We start from the raw sequence: 19,850 nt of genomic DNA on the forward strand, positions 1-19,850 counted from the left end.
AGAGGGGAGGGAGCCGGGGGCACGCTCTGAAACCAGACCCCCCCCCCCGCCCGAAACGCAGCTCCTTCCTCTGCTTTAGGAAACGGATCCCTCCTGGGGTTTCCTTTCAAAGGTGACTTGTAACCTCTTCATTAGGGTCGGCTTTGGCAGAGCCCCGATGGTGCAGCTGGCAGGGCCGGGGCTGCGCTGGGCGGGAGCGCGCTCGCCGTGCCAGGGCTGGGCAGCACTCGCGGCTGCTCCGCGGCGCAGCGGCGGCAGCACCGGCGCCCCGGCCATGCGCTGATGGGTACCATGGACTTTAAGACAGATGCCAGTGCAGTCACCATCAATCTGCTGCTTATTGTGCGCCCCGAGGAGGCAGCGAGCAAGGAGAAAGGGCAGCGAGAGGGGCAGACGGAAGGCGGCCGAGGCGCAGGTAACACCGCGCCTGCAGCGGGCGAGGGAGGGCAGGGCAGGGCTGCACACGGAGAAGAGAAGCAGCAGCTCTGGAGCAGGATTTGGGCTTCCTTCTGCTCTTTGCACACTTGATGCCAAACTCCAAAATGCCAACTTTTTGCAGAAGCCCAGCGTGTCCCTGCTGGTGCAGCAGAGCCCGGCTGGAGCCCCGCTCCGAGTGCAGCCTGTCCGGCTGCAGGGCGTGCAGCCCCGGGAGGGCACACACGGGGACACCAACCCCAGGGCTGGCTTTGCACCTTGCTGTGTCCTGCGCCAGCCGCGAGGTGCCCCACGGGCTCTCCGGGCTGTGCAAAGGGAGCAGGGAGAGGGCTCGGCAGTTTCCAGCACTCAGTGCCCTGGAGTACAGGAGCAGAAGTGTTTTGCTTGCAGCGTGCCCAGGCTTTGTCTCCGAGGCTCACTGTCCTGAGCCATTTATAGCTACAGTTTGGGACAGTGTCCCTGGCCCAACTCCCTGTTCTGCAGAGGGTCTTCTAAAAAGCTACAGCTGTGCTCTGCAATTGCAAGGGGAGCCTCCCTGCAGAAGTAAAGGGAGGAGAAGGAGTATTCCTGCTCTAAAACCTGGGAGAGAAGCTGAATTTTCAGACAAGCAGTCCCAGGCTAACAACTATAGGCAGAGCTATCACGAAGTGGTGTCCATGCTCCATCAAGCACAGCATTCAGCACCTGCTCAAATCAGAGCAAATCCCACCAAAGCAGCTTAGGCCTGGACTATTGCACTTTCTGCCCCCTGGTATTTCATAGTTTAGCAACAAGAACTGCAAGCCAAGGCTGCAGATGAGACAGAAGGTGGATCCTGGTGACACCTGGCACCAGCTGGGTTAATGGGTTGCATGAAAGGGTTTGGGGTGTTTGGCCTTCAGGCAGCACCAACACTTCAGTCCAGGAGGACCCTTTCCAATCTCCCATTTCTATCTCACAGGTTCCAAGGGTGATGGCAATGGAAACAGCAGATCCCAGCCACCTCAGGGCACAGGACTGAATGGTAGGTCACCCTCTCCCTCTGTGAGAAACCAGCCCCAGCACACAACCCAAAGCTCCAAGCTGAGTCTCTCCAGCAGAAATGTGCTTCACACAACCCATCCCTCTCCAGTGCTCTCAGGGGAGGCACATGGAGGGCCTGGCAAGCTTCCCCTCCCCATGTGCTCCCCATGCCCCATGGCCAGGATGCAGGGGTGGCACTGCCGAGCCCCCACACCTCCATCCCTCTGCAGGGATTCTCCTGCCACGGAGCTCGGTTGGATTACAAGTGCACAGAGCTCTTACATTTCACAGCCAGCTGATGGCAGGGGAAATTCAGTGCCCCCAATTGCTCAGGCTGCAGCTAGAGCTTCCAGAGACTTCCCCTGCACTCAGACAGCTTAAAGGAGGGTCTGGGGGATGCAAAGAACCTTTTCAACCTTCTTTCCACCAGTCCTTTCTTCATCTCCCCCCCTCAGAGACTGAGCACAAGGCAGGTGGGACTGCTGACTGATGATGTGGATTCTAGTTCTCGATGTTCCACTGCTAATTCCCAGGGTTCTGCCCTAAAATAGTTGAGGGGGAACATCTGAGAAGGTGACCCCAGAACTGTGGAGCAGCTCCCAGGGAAGGGACTCAGATCATCCCTCTTGTTTTCCTGGCAGTCTAAGCCTGCCATGGCTTAGCAGAGAAAGGCAAGGGCAAAGGTAGAGCAAGACACAGGTAATTCTCATGGTACCAGACAGTGGATTTCAGTTACATCAAGGAGGAACTTTGCTTCCACAGGTCAAGCAATAGCAGCATGCAAAAGCCAAGGCTGCTCCCAGCAGGATGCCTGGCAGGAGCCCTGATCCAAGTCCCTCTGTAATCAGTGGTGGCTGGAGGCTGCACGTAGTCTGGGAGCAAACAGTATTTCATGGCAAGGCACTACTTTGAGGCATTCTTTACAAAGCAGATAACAAAAGCCTCCACTCCAGGAAGCAGATAAATATCCTGCTTTCTCTCCCTCCGTCATGCTCAAGAGGTTCTGCAATCAGAGCTGCAGAGTCAGCCTCCTCCAAGAGTGAGTAAGAGGCTGGTATTGATCATTTCCCACCCTGAATTACTGGCAGGGGTATTTAGCATGCACATGGGAATCCTTCCCTTGCAGGTCTACCTTAAGCACAATTTCAACACCTGGGAGGGGGGAATTCAGGTTCCAGAGGAGCAGGCAGAGCTTTGGCTCCTCTGGCACCACAAGGGTTAATGAATTGCCCTTTCACCAGCCCTGTTAGTGTCCCTATGAGGCCTCTGACACCCCTGCTGCTGCCACAATATTTGCAAGCTTATATAATGTCCAGCCCCACTGAGTCAAAGAGGCTGTGGCCCCACTCTCGTTGCTCTGGGGACTGGTCCTTGTCATGGCCACATGGCACAAATGGCCTCGGACAAGCTGTGAGATCCAGGCTCCCCCCGGCTCCTGGTGGGATGGGGATCCCAGGGCACTTTGAAAAAGAGTGAGAGTTCACCCTGGCCACCCCCCAGCAGAGCCTGGAGCGAGGGCTCAGTGTCCCCTGGCGTTGCTGCCTCCCCCTGTGTGAGCCCTGGGCACACCAAGGGCTGCCCACACCTCCCTCTGCCCCAGCACTCCAGCTCCAACACAGCCGGGCTCTCCCAGCGGGGAGAGGTGAGGATGAGCTGCTGACAGCCACACCAAAGTTCCCACTTTTCCTCCAAGCCCCCAGCACTGCCCTTGTGTCCCACCCACCTCTCCAAACTGCCCGGGCAGCAGCAGCAGGCTGGGCTGGAGCATCCCTCCCTCTGCTGAGGGGTCAGGCACCAGGAGCAGTTGAGCTTCCTGAGTGTTCCTCACCTGAAAGCTGAGCAGGGCAGATTTAACCCCATCCTTGCTGGCTGTTTGGCTCTCCCCAAGGCACTGAGCTGTTCCCTGTTGTGCCCCCAGGCCGGCGTGGCCCCACAGATCCCTGTGAGCAGACACCGCCCATCACTGCGGGCCCTGACAAAGGTAAGTGGGGAGACAAGAGACAGAGCAGGGCTTCACTGAGCTCCCAACAAGCTTTTTCTCCAGTAAAATAACCTCAGAATGTCCCAAAAGAGAAAATATCCCACCCTGGGACAGCTGCCCCTCAAAGTACTTACTTGCCTCAAAACACAAGGAGAGCAGCAAGTGCTTCTCTGAGCTTGTAGCAAACTGGTCTAGTGGCAAGGAGTTGGAGCAAGAGGATCTTTAAGGTCCTTTCCAACCCAAACCATTCTATGATTCTTTATGAAGGATATCTCAATTAGGAAAAATTAAATAAAAGATCATAAAAGTACCAGCAAACATTTCAAGCCACCAGTTTTTAAAGCAAGGATACAGCACGTTGAAAAATTCCTGTGGAATTACATTTTTCATTTGTTAAATGCCTTTTGAACTCATCTGCAGAAGGCATTCATCACTAGTAAGTTTGTCTCTTGAAAACAAAGATTTTTAATTTATGGGAGGAAACTTAGTAAGTGAAAGTTGGGGACAAAAAGCCACTAAAAAACAAAGTAAAAGTAATTTTGAGCAATAAAAAGGACCTGAAAATATCAAAAATTTAAGGAAAACAAACCATTTACATAAAGTCTTCTCTTTGAGAAACAACTTCATTCTATCTTTGAATTAACTGACAAAATACACCAGCCAGCTCTGTTCTGACACCCTGATATCTGCAACCACCCTAGAACTGGAGTCAAACTCTGAGATTTAGGTCTTTACAGCTTATACAGTTTTTCTTGCTTTCTGATTTTGGGCCTTAAAGGACATCAAATCTCTCTGCATAATCACAGGAGAAACTTCACTTTTCTAAAGGTAAAGCCAGCAGAAAAACTTAATCTTTGATGAAAATGTAGATTCCCACTTAATTAGCCAGTTCCAAGAGCTGACTTTAAAGGAAAAGCCCAAACGTCATGAGGTGTAGGAGGCACAACTGGATGGCAGCCCTGAGGTGCATTAACAACTTGACCTTCAGTCTCCCAAGTAACTTCTGCCTGATCCAAAAGAGAAGCCCAGGAGCACATGGAGCTCCTCCAGGGAACCTCAAGAGCTGCAAACCCTTCTGAAATACCTGCCAAAAAATGCAGCCTCTGTCAAAAAGTTCAGGTGGTTTTTATAAGAGATTCCCTCACTCTTTTTCTGGTGTTTGCCTTTCTGAAACTTTAAAGACCAGAGCCCAGGTTTCCTGGGGAGGTTTTTCTGGAGCATCAGGGCATGCCTGGACCACAGCTGGCTCCTCCAGGATGCTGCCTCTTACAGGCAATGGGCTTTGCCAGACATTTTAGTATCACAAGTCCAACCATTTTCATCACTTCAAGCCTTTCTCTGTTTAATTCCAAGAAAAATCAATGCAAGGCATTGATTCTCTGCTTGCTGTAGCTCCATCAAGAGCTCTTTATTATGGTGATAAACCTTGGTTATCATCAGAGCTGCTGCTCTGTCTAAAGTTAAGAGCTGCCTCGGCACACACTCCTGCCCTCTCCTCCATACCTGTGGCATTCACATTCTCTGAAAAAATCCCTTCTCCCAGGATTTTTCTCTCCTTCTCTGAAGCTGAGAAGCCTCAGAGAAAAGGAAAACAGTTCTTATCTCATTTGCTTCTCCTGTGTTTTGCCCCTTTGGAATGTGTTTGGAGACTGTTTACCCACGGGTGATTGTTCCATTGGATTCTGCTGGGAGTTGTTTCCACTCTTTGGCCAATCAGGGCCAGGCTGTGTCAGGACTCTGGAAAGTCATGAGTTTTCATTATTATCTTTTGAGCATTGTGTAAGTATCCTTTCTGTATTCTTTAGTATAGTTAGTATAGTGGTTTTTGATATAACATAGTATTATAAAATAATAAATTAGCCTTCTGAGAACATGGAGTCAGATGCATCATTCCTGCCTTTGTCAGGGCATTCCCAGCAAATGCAATACATATCCTGGTTAGTTTTCCCTTTTTAGGGGGTTTATCACTGTTTCTTGCAGGAACCCAAGTGACAGTGGAGATTCACCACGAGGACACCAGCCCCCAGCTCATCAAGAGACTCTCCTTGGGAAAAGGTACAGCCCAGATTTAAACCCTGGCAGAGGCTCAGCCCATCCTCCCTTCCCTGGAGCCAGGGAGCTCCAGGGGATGCTGCAGCCTGGGCAGGGCTGAGGGGATCCCACTAACCCTGCCTGGCCTGTTGCAGGTTCCCAGAGGCTGAGAGGACACAACAACAAAGGTGAGGCTCTGCTCTATCAAGCTCTGCTCTATCACAGTGTCTCCAAGCTCTCCCTCCCCTGGGAGGCTGCTCCCAGGAGGAGACAGGCTCACCATTCCCATGGGGACGCTGCTGAAGGGCACCTGCTGCTGGACCCTGCCCATGAGTGGGGCTTGAGGAGCAAAATCCTTCTGCTTTTGGGCTGTGGGTGTCTCCTCCTCCTCCTCTGGCCCTGGGATAATGTGGGTGGTGACACTCCAGGGTCCCTCAGCAATGCCCCAGCTGCTGCAGAGCTCCCACTGGGGTTATCCAATAGCTCTGGAGCCCAGCACTCCCTTCTTCCACACCTGGAGAGGTTTGGCCATGGTGGGCTGGGGTTTGATGTCCCCATGCCTTGGGCTAGAACAGGAGATGCCTGTCTGCTGGGGAATGTGGGCTCTGCAGGAGCACATTCAACAGGATGCTAAAATCCATGTCCAAACAGAAGGGAATGGGCTAAGAAGAGCCTCAGTTCCAGCTTTTCCCACCCAATCCTGCTCACCATAATGATTTATTTCTAGTTGGTTTTTTTTCTGTGGGCAACAACCTCCTCCCTCCCTCCCTCTCCTTCTCTGCTTTGCAGGCTTCCAGAAGACTGAGGCCCCACGGCCACCAGGAGCAAAGGACCTCCATGGTAACCACCCATCAGCACCAGCAGGGCTCAGCTTCCCAAGGCCCTGACCTTTGGGGTGGCACAGGGGAGTGGCTTTGGGAACACCACACATGCCCAAGGGAAGGCAGACAGGCACAGGACTGTCGGATGTGCTGTGGATCCCCCTCCTGCACAGAGCCTCTGCAGACAGAGCCTGGCAAAGACAAAACCTGATAACCACATTTTAAAAAAAGACCATCCCCCAACCAAAAAGACAAGAAGTAATTTTCAGAGCTGTGGAGAGTGGGAACCTTTAAATGTGTAAATCTTCTTTCTCTCTCTTTAGGTCAGTGTAGTACCTCTTTTCACGAAAAATACAGATAAACAAACCAGCCTGTTAAGAAATAGGCTGCCTGTATGCTGATTTTGGCAGACAGGAGCCTGCCTGCACAGGGATATGTCCATCCATTCCCCATGGCCCACTGATGGGAGACAGCAGTGTCAGCTCATTCCAAGACTGTTTTAAAAAATCAGTTATCTGGTTAATTAGGGCAAGTTATTAACCCTTTGTTCACACTGAGTAGAACCAGGAGCTCAGAACCTGCAAAGATGCAGAGGGTAGGCTCTGAACAGTGGGTTCAGTCCAACTGCTCCCAGTGTTACATTCCTCATGTGCCTGAATTCCTGCAGAATTGTGGCCCTTTACCACAAAATACTCCTAGAGAAATCCAGCCCTTTATTGCTGGGTTTTTTTAAGAAGTCATATATTTTCTAAGGCTTGCACAGTACAGGTTTTCCCTGATACTTGTGCATTGTTCTCCTGCCCCTCCATGCAATATCCCAGGATTTTCCATGCTGTTAAGCAGTGCCAAAGTTGCAGGGGCAGCTCACACTCCAGCACTGCACAAATCCTAGCAGTCTAGACAGGATGGCTCCTGCTTTCCATGCAGCTGGCAGGGCCCTCCTGTGGGTGCCCTCGTGTCCTCTGCTCCCTAAGACCTGCTGATGGATGTGTCCATGGGCCAGGCAGGAGCTCTGTCCCCTTGTTCCACCATACTGCCAGGAAAAACACTCCCTCCCTTCCCAAAACAATGACAACTTGTTTCTTCCCAGCATATCCATGGGACAAATCCTCTTTGAAATCCATGCCAGTAGATCTGCAGCAATTAGAGAAGCTGGATGCCTATGCATTAAAAGTAAGTCTTGCTTTTGCCTCTGCCCTCCTCCCAGCTCCCCTGCAGCAACATTCCACAAACCTGGCTCCCAGCACCAGCTTAGGCTGAGCTATGGGGCAATGGCATTAGAATCTCCCAAACAAGTGAAAAACCTTTTCCCTTTGAACATTAGCAAAGAAATCCCACTCTGGGAACTATAACCCAAAATACATGGACCTACAGCACTGCAGCTGTATTTTCAAGGAAGCTGGAGGCAGAGCAGCCTCTGGCAGGTGGGGTCTCACTGGCTTCAGAAGAACAAGAGGTGGGGAGGACAGGAGATCTACCACAGGAGATCTCTACAGGGTAGATCTTCACCATGACCTTGCAATGCTCCCTCCCCACACACAGGTGAACGTCACAAACAGTGTGGAGGAACTGGTCAAAGCCCTGCTGAAGCAAGCCCGGACTGACCTGGAGAAGGTTCGAGCCATATGGATGTGGATTTGCCATCACATAGGTAGGCTGAGGTCTCTGACTGAAGATAAGGCTGTCACCCTCACCCTTGTCCCACTGCCATGGCATTTTACTGGGTGTTTGTGGGTTATTTCCATTTGGGGAGTGGAATGAAGGCTTTCTGGAGGTTTTTATCCAGAAATGCATCCAGAGGGTCTCTCACCACCTCTGTTGCCCAGTCTCTCTCCTCACACTGCCAGGCTCCACCAGGTTTGTGTGCCCATGATTAACCTGTAACTCCATTTGAGGTGTGACCAGACAAGTCCCTACCATCCAAGAGCCAGAGCAAAAGCCAGGCTGCCCAACACCAGGGCCCTGCTTGTCACCTTCAGAGCCACCCCACACCACCAGGGCCCAGTTTTGAGGGGGTGAACAGGGAGCAGGTGATGATCCAGATTTCAGAAGGAACCTGGTTTAGTGGAAGGTGTCCCTGCCCATGCCAGGCAGTTTGGAATGAGATGATCCTTAAGGTCCCTTCCCACTCAAACCATTTTAAGTTTGATCTCCATCCTGTGCCAAGTCCCCACAGCCCAATAGAGCCCCTCCAGCACAGTCTGATGCTGGTGCCTTTGCTCTGGGAGGGTCCCAGTGTCACACAGGTACCACCAGGAGCCATCCAGCTGCTTTGCCCAGCTCCATGTCCCACACTGGCACCTGTATGATTGCAGTTCCTACACCTTTCCAACCCTCCAGAGAGCTGCACCCACTCAGGCTCCCCTGCCCTTTCCTACTCAGTCCAAAGGCTGGAGTTACACAACAACCAGGAGATGGGAGGAGGAGGAGGCAGCACTTGTAGCCTCTCCCATCTTGCACATCAAAAGGGGCTTCTTGCCCCTTTTGGGGGAAAACTGGGTATGCAACATGGAGGCATTTTGCATAACATAAGCAAAAATGTTTATTTCCCATTAAGTCTTGGGGGCAGAGAGGCAGAGTTGTCCTTTCCCTCACCTCCTACAGCTCCTGATGGGGCACTGCTGCAGTGAAGGCCAAGTGATGGAGAGGAAAGGAGCAGTTTGGGCAGCACTGGCCTCATCTCACACCCACTGAGATCAGCAGCTGCAGGGTTAGCATGGTTAGGTCAGGCCCAAACTGCTGTAGTCTTGCCCTGAAATATGGAGAGCGCCGATTTCACAGCATGCCCTGAAGCCAGGCTTTGACTCACCCAGCCCTGGTTGTTCTGTCTTTCCACTGTTAACCCATTTCTGCCCACACTACCTGGGCCAGGCCTGGTTGGAGTCAGTCCATACTCCTCAACGTTCAGGGGATGTCTCTGGCCCTGACAGCTATGCTGGATCTCCTCACAAGATCTTTTACACCACCTTGGCCCTGACTCTCATTCCTTCCTGTGAGACTGACCCCTATTTACACACACAGACAAGAAACAGAGTTGGGAATTTAAATCTGCTGGCAAAAATGCAATGTATCTATCCTGGAATTGCACTGATGACATAAACTCCTTCCTTGGATGGATTTTAAGTGAGAGCACTGCTCTCTGGGCATCTCTTCCCACTCTGTTCAATTCCTGCCTGTGATGTGCTGCTATGCATCAGTACTAAAGGAAATTATTATTTCAGCTGTCATTTGCAGCACAAATAGAAAGGCCCATGGAGCCAGCACCCCTCCAAGTGCCTGGAGCTTTGCTGGTGGTCAGTGAGCAGCCAGGGTGGAGCAGGCAGCCTTTCCCAGTGCCTGGAGCAGCACTGGGGGGACGTCGGCCGAGCCCCTGGGATGAATGACAAGCAATGGCAGCATTTCATCAAACACACACAGCCTACTGCTGCTTTTCTTCCTCTGCCCCAGCACTGAGGGCAGGGGGAACCAGCTGATGCAGCAGCTGGTTCCTGAGAGCTTTGTCAGAAAAATACATCTGTATTTTAAGAAAGGGGTTATGGATAGGGCCAAGGTTGGTGGTATTGAATTAACCTCCCCAGACCAGCTCTGCAAGCTCTGTCTGAAGGAGTCCTGCTGTGCTGCTGTTGTGTACTCACTCCAGCAAATCAAGATCTCCAGAGCTTCCAAGTATTGATATGACCAGACTGGACAGGGCTTGGAGCAACCTGGTCTAATGGAAGGTGTCCCTGCCCCTGGCAGAGCATTGGAATGAGATTACCTTTAATGCCCCTTCCAACACAAACCATTCTACAATTCTGTGACTCACAACAAAACACTTCAAGTGTTTCCCAACAAGCTGCTTTTGAAGTATTTTTAATATAAATTGCTTGTAAAGAGTGAAAAAGGCTCAGCAGTTTCTTTTGAGGTAACACCAATCTGACTCCTCCAAATGCAGCATGCTCTGGTTTATACTGGGAACTCTTCAGACTGTAGATCCTCCACTTGAGGATACCCATTGTGTCCAAAAATCAAAGTTTTCCTCCCACTTGGATTCAATGCTGACCCCCGGGCCAAGCTTAGAGCAAAGGGTGATGAGGGACAGACAGAGCTGTCCCTCTGCCCAGCAGTGTCCAGGCCACCCTCCCCAACACAGCCACTGCCTGTTTCCCTCTGCTCACAGAGGTGAAAAGCAACCTGAGCATTGCTCCTGCTGCCCGTCAGCCCCTTGTCTCAGGCTGCTGGATGAACTCTTGTCTGTGTTCCTTCCCCCAGAATACGACGTCGTGGGCTACCACAACAAAAGCCAGCTGTCCAGCAAGCCCAGAGACGTGCTTCAGATGGGCAAGAGCATTTGTGAGGGCTATGCTGAGCTCTTTGAACATATGTGCAGGTAAATGAAGTTCAGAAACATTCAATGCTGTGGACAGTTAACATTCCCTGTCACCTCCATGCCTATCCCGTCTACCTTTGCCTTGACTGACGTGACTTTAAGCAGGACGTGGAACTTCAGCTTTCCAACCATGCTGTGGAAAAACAGCAAGTCCTAGAAAGGTCAATTTTGCTCTCTCCTCCACTCCCTCCACCCCCCTCCCCAGCATAATTTACTTGGTGCCATCTGCTGAGCTTCGCATTGCATTAACATAATGGCAGATGAAAACACACAGATAATTTGATTAGAAGAAGTAGGATTTTCCTTGGGGTATCTGGATGTGAAGGTTAAAAGCATTGCAAGACTTAAACAAGGAGTACTGTCTCCAACATGGTCCCTAGCAAGAGGTAGGCAGAGTCCCAGGAGGAAGTTTCCCTAAACCCTCTGGAATGCCCTGTCCCCTCCAGGAGCACCCCAGGAACACTGCCTTGCACTTTCCAATCTGTTCTGTGCCCAGTCTCAAGGTACAGCACTGTGGAGGCCAATACTGCCATTCCCATTTTGTACCTACCACTGGCATCTAATGACTAAAATCCTTTCTTCCACCAACAAAATCTCACGGACTTCATCGGGGGTGAGTCACCTCAACGTCCCCACAGAGCAGGGCTTTGCAGTCACAAAGCCATTCTAAGAGGCAGCCCCTTCCTTGGTAAGGAGACAGGGATGCAGCCCCAATCCCTAAGGAAAAGAGAACCCCCAAAATCCACAGCAAGGAAAGCAGTGAAGGTCCTTGGAGGTTTGGGGATCAGCCTTAGGCAGAAAGGTTGACCAAAAGGAGAAAACTGGACCTAACACCTCAGGGAGAGGAGATTGGAAGGGACTTGCTAAAGTAATCCTAAGAGGGTGGGCTTGCAAGATGGCCCTCCCAAAAAGGGGCTTCCATTCTCTTGGAAAAATCACAAACTAATTATTAATCACACATGTAAGTAACAATTGGCTTTCCACACAATCCAAAGGAATTTGAGAAGGTTTTTACCATGGAACAGACAAAATCTACAGGGAAAAGGAGAGATTAAAAAAAACCCCAGCATACTGTGCCAGATGCTGAAGTGGTAAATACTTCCAGCCAACAACATATCCCACAATATACATTTGGTCCATTCCAACCCAAACCATTCTGTGACACTGGATCTCGTTTTCTAAAGAGTAAAGAAATAGGATGGTGGAGTATGCATTTATAGCTGCAACCTATGGAACAGTTATTAGCAGTTAGAAGGGGGGAATTTGCATCTGTTCATTAAAAAGCATATGCTTGGTTCATTAAAAGCATTAATCTTTCCAAGGATATCTCTGACTATTTAAAGGCTCTGTTGATTTACTCTCGATTCCTCAGTTCCAGGCTGATTAGTCACTATGTGATTCAGGAAACCTCCAGTCATCAAGACTATTATATTGTCAAATATTAGCAAAATGTTTAGCTCCTGTCGTGAAAAACTGTACTTAAAGACAGCACCCCTTTCTTGAACAGAGATCCCCTCATCCCTTCTCCCCATGCTCTGTTCTGCTCTTACACTGAGTCTAAGCAGAAAGGCAGGAGGCCAAGAGCACTCATCTTACAGAAAGGTTTTTCAGAGCCAGGTTTTTGGGGGGGAAAAGGTGTTTTAACCTGCCTTTTTTTCCTAGCTCCTGTGAGGGAACTTGAACAAACAAACCAATTTGCCAGTCACCCTAAAAGTCCTGCTGAAGGCAACGGCTGACATTGATTGAGTCCTACTTGTCCCAGTGCCAGAGGGAACAATTCCCGTTGCAGACACAACACTGTCACCTCTGAGCACAGCTTTGGCAGCCAGACTTCCTCCCATTAGCTGAGATTCCTGTCACAGAGGCAAGGTGGGCACAGATAGTGGGAAGCTGGCCATAAGGCATCACTTTCCAAACATCAGGTGTGATAGCAAGGAATGCAAACACAGGCTCCTGACCAATGTTTCAGCAGCACCTATCAAGAACTGGCTTCTCAGCTGACAAGCAGACTCGAGGAGTCTGGCTAAGTGAAGCACTGCAAATTCATGAATCCAATTTAGGGCAAACCTCACAGCCTGGAATTAGGGAGACACTCGCTCACCAGGGTCAGTGATGAAGGCACAACAATTATTTTCCCAGGAGAGGTTTCAGCAGCCCTGGGAGCAAAGCTGGCCTCACTGCCTAAAGGGGATCTGATCAGTTAGCTAGCTGCTCCTTCTTCCTAACCAGTCTGTAAATATCCCAGATTTCACATCCTCTTGCTTCTCCCATTTCCTGCTTTAGGCAGTAGCTTTCCCTCTTTTCAGGGACAGAGGCGTACACCTACCTACCACAAGCATAAATCATTCTGTTCCCTTCTGGAGAAGCCAGATTTGCTCCTTTTTTAGATGAAATGATCAAAGTCAACCTAAAATCAAAGGGAAGAAGATGCCATTGAATTCCAGTGACACCTGTAGTAAGAGCCAGACTATTTCCTATGGTTTTTGAGGCAGAAGAGCAATTTTGTGTTTAATCTCTTTGCTGCACCAAGCAAACATTGCCAACTGTTTCTTAATTCATTTCTTCCAGTCCATTTTGTATCTAGGTCATCTTCAGCCTCACACTGCCACTTCAACCAGTCCTGGAGATCTTCCCAATCTCTGCCTGCCTAATTTATCTCTATGAAGTCACTGACATGAGAGACATGAGCACCCTTTTCACCAATGCAGAATTGCTCCTTTACTGGATGTTTTAGCTTGGATTTTTGTCTGCCCATTACTAGAGAGACCAGTTTAAATGCTCTGGTCTTTATTTTGAGAGCTTTGAACACATCCAAGCACAAACTCTTCTTGCTGCTTTGCCAACCTTCACTGTAATTGAGAGCACCCTGAGAGCAGAACTTGTCCCTTAATGTTCCCTCTGAATATCCCAGCTAACAAGAATGTCTAGAGAAGCCTGGAAGGATTAGATCCAATCCCCATGAAATTAGTGGGAATTTGGTACTGAGCTCCTTGAAACTCCTAGGATCAAATCTTCACTAAAGCTCCCAGGCCAGCTCCTAGTCTCAGTTACATCATGCAAATCCAAGCTCTCACCAGTCTTGTCAGTGGAGTTGTTCCAGATTTACTGCCCAGCTCCATGTCAGAACTTCACTCACAGGGGCCTGCAGGCTGGCAAGGGCTTTCCAGACCACCTGCAGTACCAGGTTTCTTCATGGCATTCCTTCCAGCCTGGCCTGTTTTTTCTGGATACTCATGGAACAGGCAGTGCCTGCCATCACTGCTCCATCCTCTCCTTTGCTGAGGTGCCCTGGAAACCAGCATCCTCTCCCTGGAAAAGCAGCCCTCCCTACAAGCTCCACTGCACTGACAGTCACCAGCCAGTATCTGTTATCAGGCCTCGACTTCTTAACAACCATGCTAATTATCTTCTCCATAAATATCACTTTTCTCCTGAGCTAAACCCACATTATGCAGACAATCTCACTCTGAAAGCCTGCACACTTTATTACTTAAGGTAGTTGTTCCATTTAACACACTTCTCTATGAAGAAGAAAAATGTCAATGCTGTCCTACACAAAAGACAACGCTCCAAGTGAAGCAATTTTAGATTAATGGTGAAATAAGATGCCAATGTTAGAATCCATCAGCAGAGAGCTTATTAACACAGTGCTTATTTAAATCTTATTTACACATCCACGCAGGTATTCATCATGCTTTTAGAAAGAGACTCTTTAATCATTTCTACCCTGGGCAGGCACAAGCTCATTCTGTCAGGAAACTAAATCAGCATCCACAATCCCGTGAGGTCTGAGATTCCTTAGCTGGTGTCAAACACCAGGCCCACTGTCAGGGGGAGAGAACAGCCTGTGCTTTTAATTTATAATTACATGGGCTAATTGTGGACAGCAGCAAAGGGATTCCACTGAGTAACAAGATAGAGAGCAATTAAGCACACTTTATCTTGTCATCCTCTAACAGCGCTGAATGGATGGTGCATCAGGCAAAAAGACAGGGAATATGCAAAACTGGGAGAGAAAAGGCCCTTCCTCCAGCAGGATGCTCTCAGAATCTCTGTGCAAAGACTACAAAAACAAACAGCCCCACCCAACACCTCAGGCACCTTTTCTCCTTCCCCAGAAGTACCTGACAGGTTTAACACAGAACTCTCCTGCTGCAGCTTATCATTTCCTTTCAGTCTTGCAGGGATTCAGTGCAAGAAGCTCTCAGGACATGCCAAGGGACACGGGTACAAGACAGGGCAGACCTTCACAGGGGAGTCTGACCATGCCTGGAATGCTGTCTACCTTGAGGGAAGGTGGCATTTACTGGACAGCACCTGGGGGAGCGGGTCTGTGGATGATTCCTTCACCAAGTTCACCTACAGGTAAAGGCCTTCCTCTCTCTGAGTACACAAACCCTCCACAAAGGCAGAAGGAAAGCTGATGGCATTGGCAAACCAAACAGGCACATTTGGGGCCATAAGAAGACCCAAAGCTGTCACAGCAGATGTCACAGTATGTGCCGCAGTCAAAAGGGCCACAATACACAGAGTGTCACCATACAAGCACTCACCCAAACACAATAACACCTTACCTCATCAGAAGGCTTCAGGCATCTGCCCATAAACAGTAACACCACGGCACTTCAGAAGGCTGCAAGAGTCTGCTCCTCCTGTTCTTGAGCCCAGCCTTTTATCCCCTCCTGTTGATGCCCTGCACCTGTGTGCCCTCTGCTCCCTTTGGTGGTTGGTCAGTGCCCCTGGGCACTCCATGGCTCATTGCTGTCAGTGCTGCTCACCTGCTGCTCACAGCTGTGCCCATTGAGGCTCAGCCCCACTCTCAATTACCACAAACCGTGTGCCTACACAAAGGCATGAGCAAGGTAGCCAGGCTGTCTGTACAAGGCATGGAGCATAGCCTGTAGAGAGGTAGTTGCCCTGAGCAGCAAGTCACAAACTGCTAGAAGCCAGCTGGGTTTGCTTGTCACACCTTCAGTTTAGGCAATAGTCTGTGGCACTCGAGTCACAGCTTTTGTGAATTGATTGCACTCAACACCCAGTGACTCCCTCTTTTTCCAGGAGCCTGTGGGTGCAAGGGAATAGTGCAAATACCCAGGGTTTATCCTAAAGCTCAGCATTTGCCCTGGAAACAGAAGACCAAAGCTCAGGTTTCTTCTCTGCCTGGGGAATTTCAAACCCATGGATCTCAGTTTATCAGCAGCTCAAACCACTCCAACATCCTCCTGCTGAAACCACCACCACGTGGGGGAAGAATTCCCTGTTTGTAATAACTCATTTTCCCTAATTTCTCCCTTCTCCCAGGTACAATGAGTTTTACTTTCTGACTCACCCGGCCCTGTTCATTAACAATCACTTCCCAGACAACAGTAACTGGCAGCTCCTTAAGCCCACGCTGACGCTCAAGGAGTTTGAGAACAACATGCTGCACAACAGCAACTTCTACACGCTGGGGCTGCTGGCCGCCCGCCCGGACACCCCAATCATCCAAACAGGTAACGGAGAGGCCATGGAGCATCTTCCCACATGTGCATCTTCCCACACCCAACACACACCACCGTGCACCTCCTCAGGCAATGCTGAGTGAGTCCAGCAGCTCTTTTAACATAAAACCACTCAGGTGACACAACTGAACATTTAAACCCCCCTCCCTTGGATCAAGAGCTGCAGGAATTTAACTGGATGGCTAATTTGTGAATGCTAAAAACAGAGTCAAAACTTATGGACATCAACATTTTAGAATGTAATGAAGACTTCAAGCTGTTTGGGAACAGGCTCACAGGGAGGTGGATTAATCTCATTCTACATACTGGAGAGTTCCTGCAATTTGAAGCTCCTGGGAGCAGCTACTGGGCTGGCAATCGGGTCTAATCACCTCTAATTCAGCTCTCCATGATCACAGAATTCCATAATAGTTTGAGTTGGAAGGGACCTTAGAGCCCATCTCATTCCAACCCTCCACCATGAGCAGGGACACCTTCTACTAGACCAGGTTGCCCCAAACCCCATCCAATCTGGCCTGATGGTACTTTCAGTTACATTTCACACAGGCTTTCACATTCTAGCTGACCACAGCTCCCTGTCAGGGTGTATCAGAACAGGCTAAATGCACATCTCCCAAACAAAGGCCACTCTCATTCTTTCTGAGGGACACTGGTCTAAGCGGACAGATGTGACCTGCCAGTTGCAGCTCTTGGTTTTACTTCTAGAGAAACAGCAATTTACTGGGCCAGATTAACCTTCTCAGAACAGGGGGTACATTAGGGTTAAAAACTGACACTTCTATGCAGCCTCTTTTCTTTTGTATTTCCCAGTAAATGGAAAAGCCTCTGTGTCCGTGGACTGCCGTTCTGGCACGTTATTTATGTTTAAGCTGAAGGGAACAGATGAACACGGTTTGATGACTTTGAAACGACATGGAATGGAGCTGGATATCTACCCACAGCAGACAGGGAGCCACAAGCTGGAGATCTTTGCCAAGCCCTCCAAGGCTGAGGCTGCGGATGACGTCTACAAGTGCGTGCTGGAGTACGTGGTGGAGTGCGAGTCCGTGGACAAGGCCATGCGCTTCCCCAAGGAGCTGCACCAGCCCGTGGGGCCCAGCTGGTTCTCCGAGCGCCAGGGCTTCCTGCGGCCATCCCACAGCCAGCCCATCCTGCACACCAACGACGGGCGCTGCTCCCTCACCTTCACCCTGAGCAAAGACATCAGCGTGCTGACCTCGCTGCACACCGATGGCAGCAGCAGCCTCAGCGAGGACATGGGCAGGCGGCACGTGCTGCAGATCCACCGCAGGAACCAGATCGAGCTGAAGGTCCATCTCCCGCACGCAGGGAACTTCGTGCTCAAAATCTACTCCAAGAAGAAGTCGGACCCTGGTAATTACGATTACATCTTCAACTACCTCATCAGGTGCCTGAACACAGAGGTGAAGTGGCCAGCCTTCCCCCAGAGCTACAGCAAGTGGCTGCAAGACTACGAGATCCTGGAGCCGCTCTCGGGCCTGCTGCCGGCCAACCGCAACGTGCAGTTCAAACTCAAAATGCACGGCGTCGCCAAGGTGCTGGTCCAGGCTGAGAACACCTACCCTCTGACCCAGAACAAGGGCTGCTGGGAGGGAACCTGCAACACCTCGGGGTGCAGAGAGGTGTTTGTGATGGTGCACGAGAACGCCAACCACAGCTTCTACTCGCACGTCCTCAAATACGAAGTTGAGACCCAGTAACACCCACTCCTTGTTCTTTCACTCACCTGCATGAACTGACCTCCCCAACATGCCCCAAACCAGCACAGCTTTAGGAGATTGCTCATTCTCTCAACCAAATCTGTTCTTTCAACAAATGCAGGACAACACTTGCAGGCTTTTGCCAGACTGCAGGTTCAAAGATGGTCAAGGAAGCAGAAAATCCTGTTAAAAAAAGGAGCAGCAGTGGAAGACATGAGATAAAACCATCACCTACATTTCAGTAACGCTGTCCAGACAAATATTTAGAAGAATACAACTGACTGTCTGCAGGGCATTCTGTGCCAGCAGGGATTGCTGGTTTCCAAGTTATGGACCATAAGAAAAGTCTTACGAGGGCTACTCCAAGAATTCACCTAGTTGTGGGGCAGGATGAAGAAAGTGTACCCTGGTTTTGAGCAGCAACACTGGACACGAGGAACTTCGGGATATTTAAACCAACGTTCATTATAACTGTAGTCAAGTTGCAAAATACATCCAAGGAGAGAGAAGAGTTAGGAAGAAGATACAACATGAAGTTTCCTTGTGCACTTCACTGTCTTACAGATTTCAATAATACTGGAAAAATTCTTTTTACACTGACTCTTAAATACAATAAACAAAATTATTTTTATCTTTTTATATTAGAGTATTGTAGAGACTTTTTCTGCTGTAATTACATCTGAAGCATATAGGTGTTTCCATAAGGAAAATTAAAGTAAAAATGAGAGTAAAGTTCTCAGAAATCACTCCTTCCTCCAACCTGTCTATGCAATACTGCAGCTATAAACTGATGGGGTCACATGGGACAGCAGGCTGAGTGACATTATTATCATGTAACAAATCATTTGGTGCTGTACTCTTGGAAAACACCTCCATGCACAAGGCAAAGAGGGGCTTCTGCTGAATCCCACCACAACTGCACATCCTGAGATGGAGCAATATTTTCATAACTGATTCAGATGCCTGTGAGCGTTAGCATGACCCAAGAGGTATTATGTTTGAGCTTGTATTGAAAATAAACTTGTTATGTTTTTGCACTCTGTTTCATTGACCAAACAATATGAATTCTCTTCCTAAAGCTGCTGTATCTTACATGCAAAAGAGGTGGGTTATTCCTACATTCCCTCCTTAGTGACTGGGTGGCAGGAATTACTCACAGGGCTGCCCACCTGTAGCAGGCTCACTCCTACATTATTCCTTTGGCCCTAGCACCCCATGTGAGCAGGTTAAGTACCTGCAGCCAGATTCCAGGATCAGCACTCTCTGTGAGGATGCAGGCTGCTGCAGACAGGAGCTGCAAGCATAAACACCACATGGAAGCTAACAGGGCTTACTCCAGGGTAAGCTGGGAGCACAGCAAAACTTCGGGGTCTTTTTGTACTTGGCGACAAGAGGCTCCATTTGCAACATAAAAGTAGATTTTAAGTCCTCCCCTAAACAGCTCAGTGTCTTTGCCCTCAAAAACTGGTGGCAGCAGCTCCTCCCTGCAGGAACACTCACAAGCCGTGGAGCCCAGCAGGCTCCCACTCCCTGGGCGTCAGCACAGACTGAGCAGCACAGATGCAAGGCAGATCTTTTGTTTGCCTAAGGACCTTGAAGGCTAAAGCAAGTATTGTCTGTCAGCACAGACAGTCCTGGTTTATTTTGGTGCCTGGCAGAAGGGTTCTTTTTTCTCAGATCCCACTTTTCAGATCAAGGACGATACACTGCAGTAGCTTTCATTTCACAGGTCAAGCTGGTCCAGTCAAGTTTGTTACTTCTTACAATGGCAGGATAAGGAAGCATCCCAGAGAGTTTAGTGACTAAAGAAAACAACTACCAAACAGGGTCAAGAATACCAAAGTACAGACACTGTTCATGGAACCACACATTTGATGCTCACAAATAGGCACAAGCACACAAACAGACACTTGGGTAAAACCTCTCTGCAGGTAAAGTTCTCAGAACTTTGAACTATGAACGTGGTCCCTGCTCCTTGTCTCAAAGACT

At 49.6% G+C, this 19,850-nt stretch overlaps 1 protein-coding gene across 1 annotated transcript; it reads left to right on the top strand.

The window, feature by feature from the left end:
* Positions 1-267: 267 nt before the first annotated feature.
* On the top strand, positions 268-18,683 carry KY (kyphoscoliosis peptidase). Its single transcript, XM_036388371.2, has 12 exons — positions 268-415; positions 1,376-1,438; positions 3,356-3,418; positions 5,399-5,473; positions 5,605-5,637; positions 6,239-6,289; positions 7,361-7,443; positions 7,813-7,921; positions 10,522-10,639; positions 14,816-15,004; positions 15,941-16,131; positions 16,951-18,683. The coding sequence occupies exons 1-12, from the start codon at positions 283-285 to the stop codon at positions 17,859-17,861; spliced, it is 2,019 nt and encodes a 672-aa protein (XP_036244264.1). The 5' UTR covers positions 268-282; the 3' UTR covers positions 17,862-18,683.
* Positions 18,684-19,850: the final 1,167 nt, after the last annotated feature.

Source organism: Molothrus ater, chromosome 10 (genome assembly GCF_012460135.2).
Source record: "Molothrus ater isolate BHLD 08-10-18 breed brown headed cowbird chromosome 10, BPBGC_Mater_1.1, whole genome shotgun sequence".
Classification (NCBI taxonomy): Eukaryota; Metazoa; Chordata; class Aves; order Passeriformes; family Icteridae; genus Molothrus; species Molothrus ater.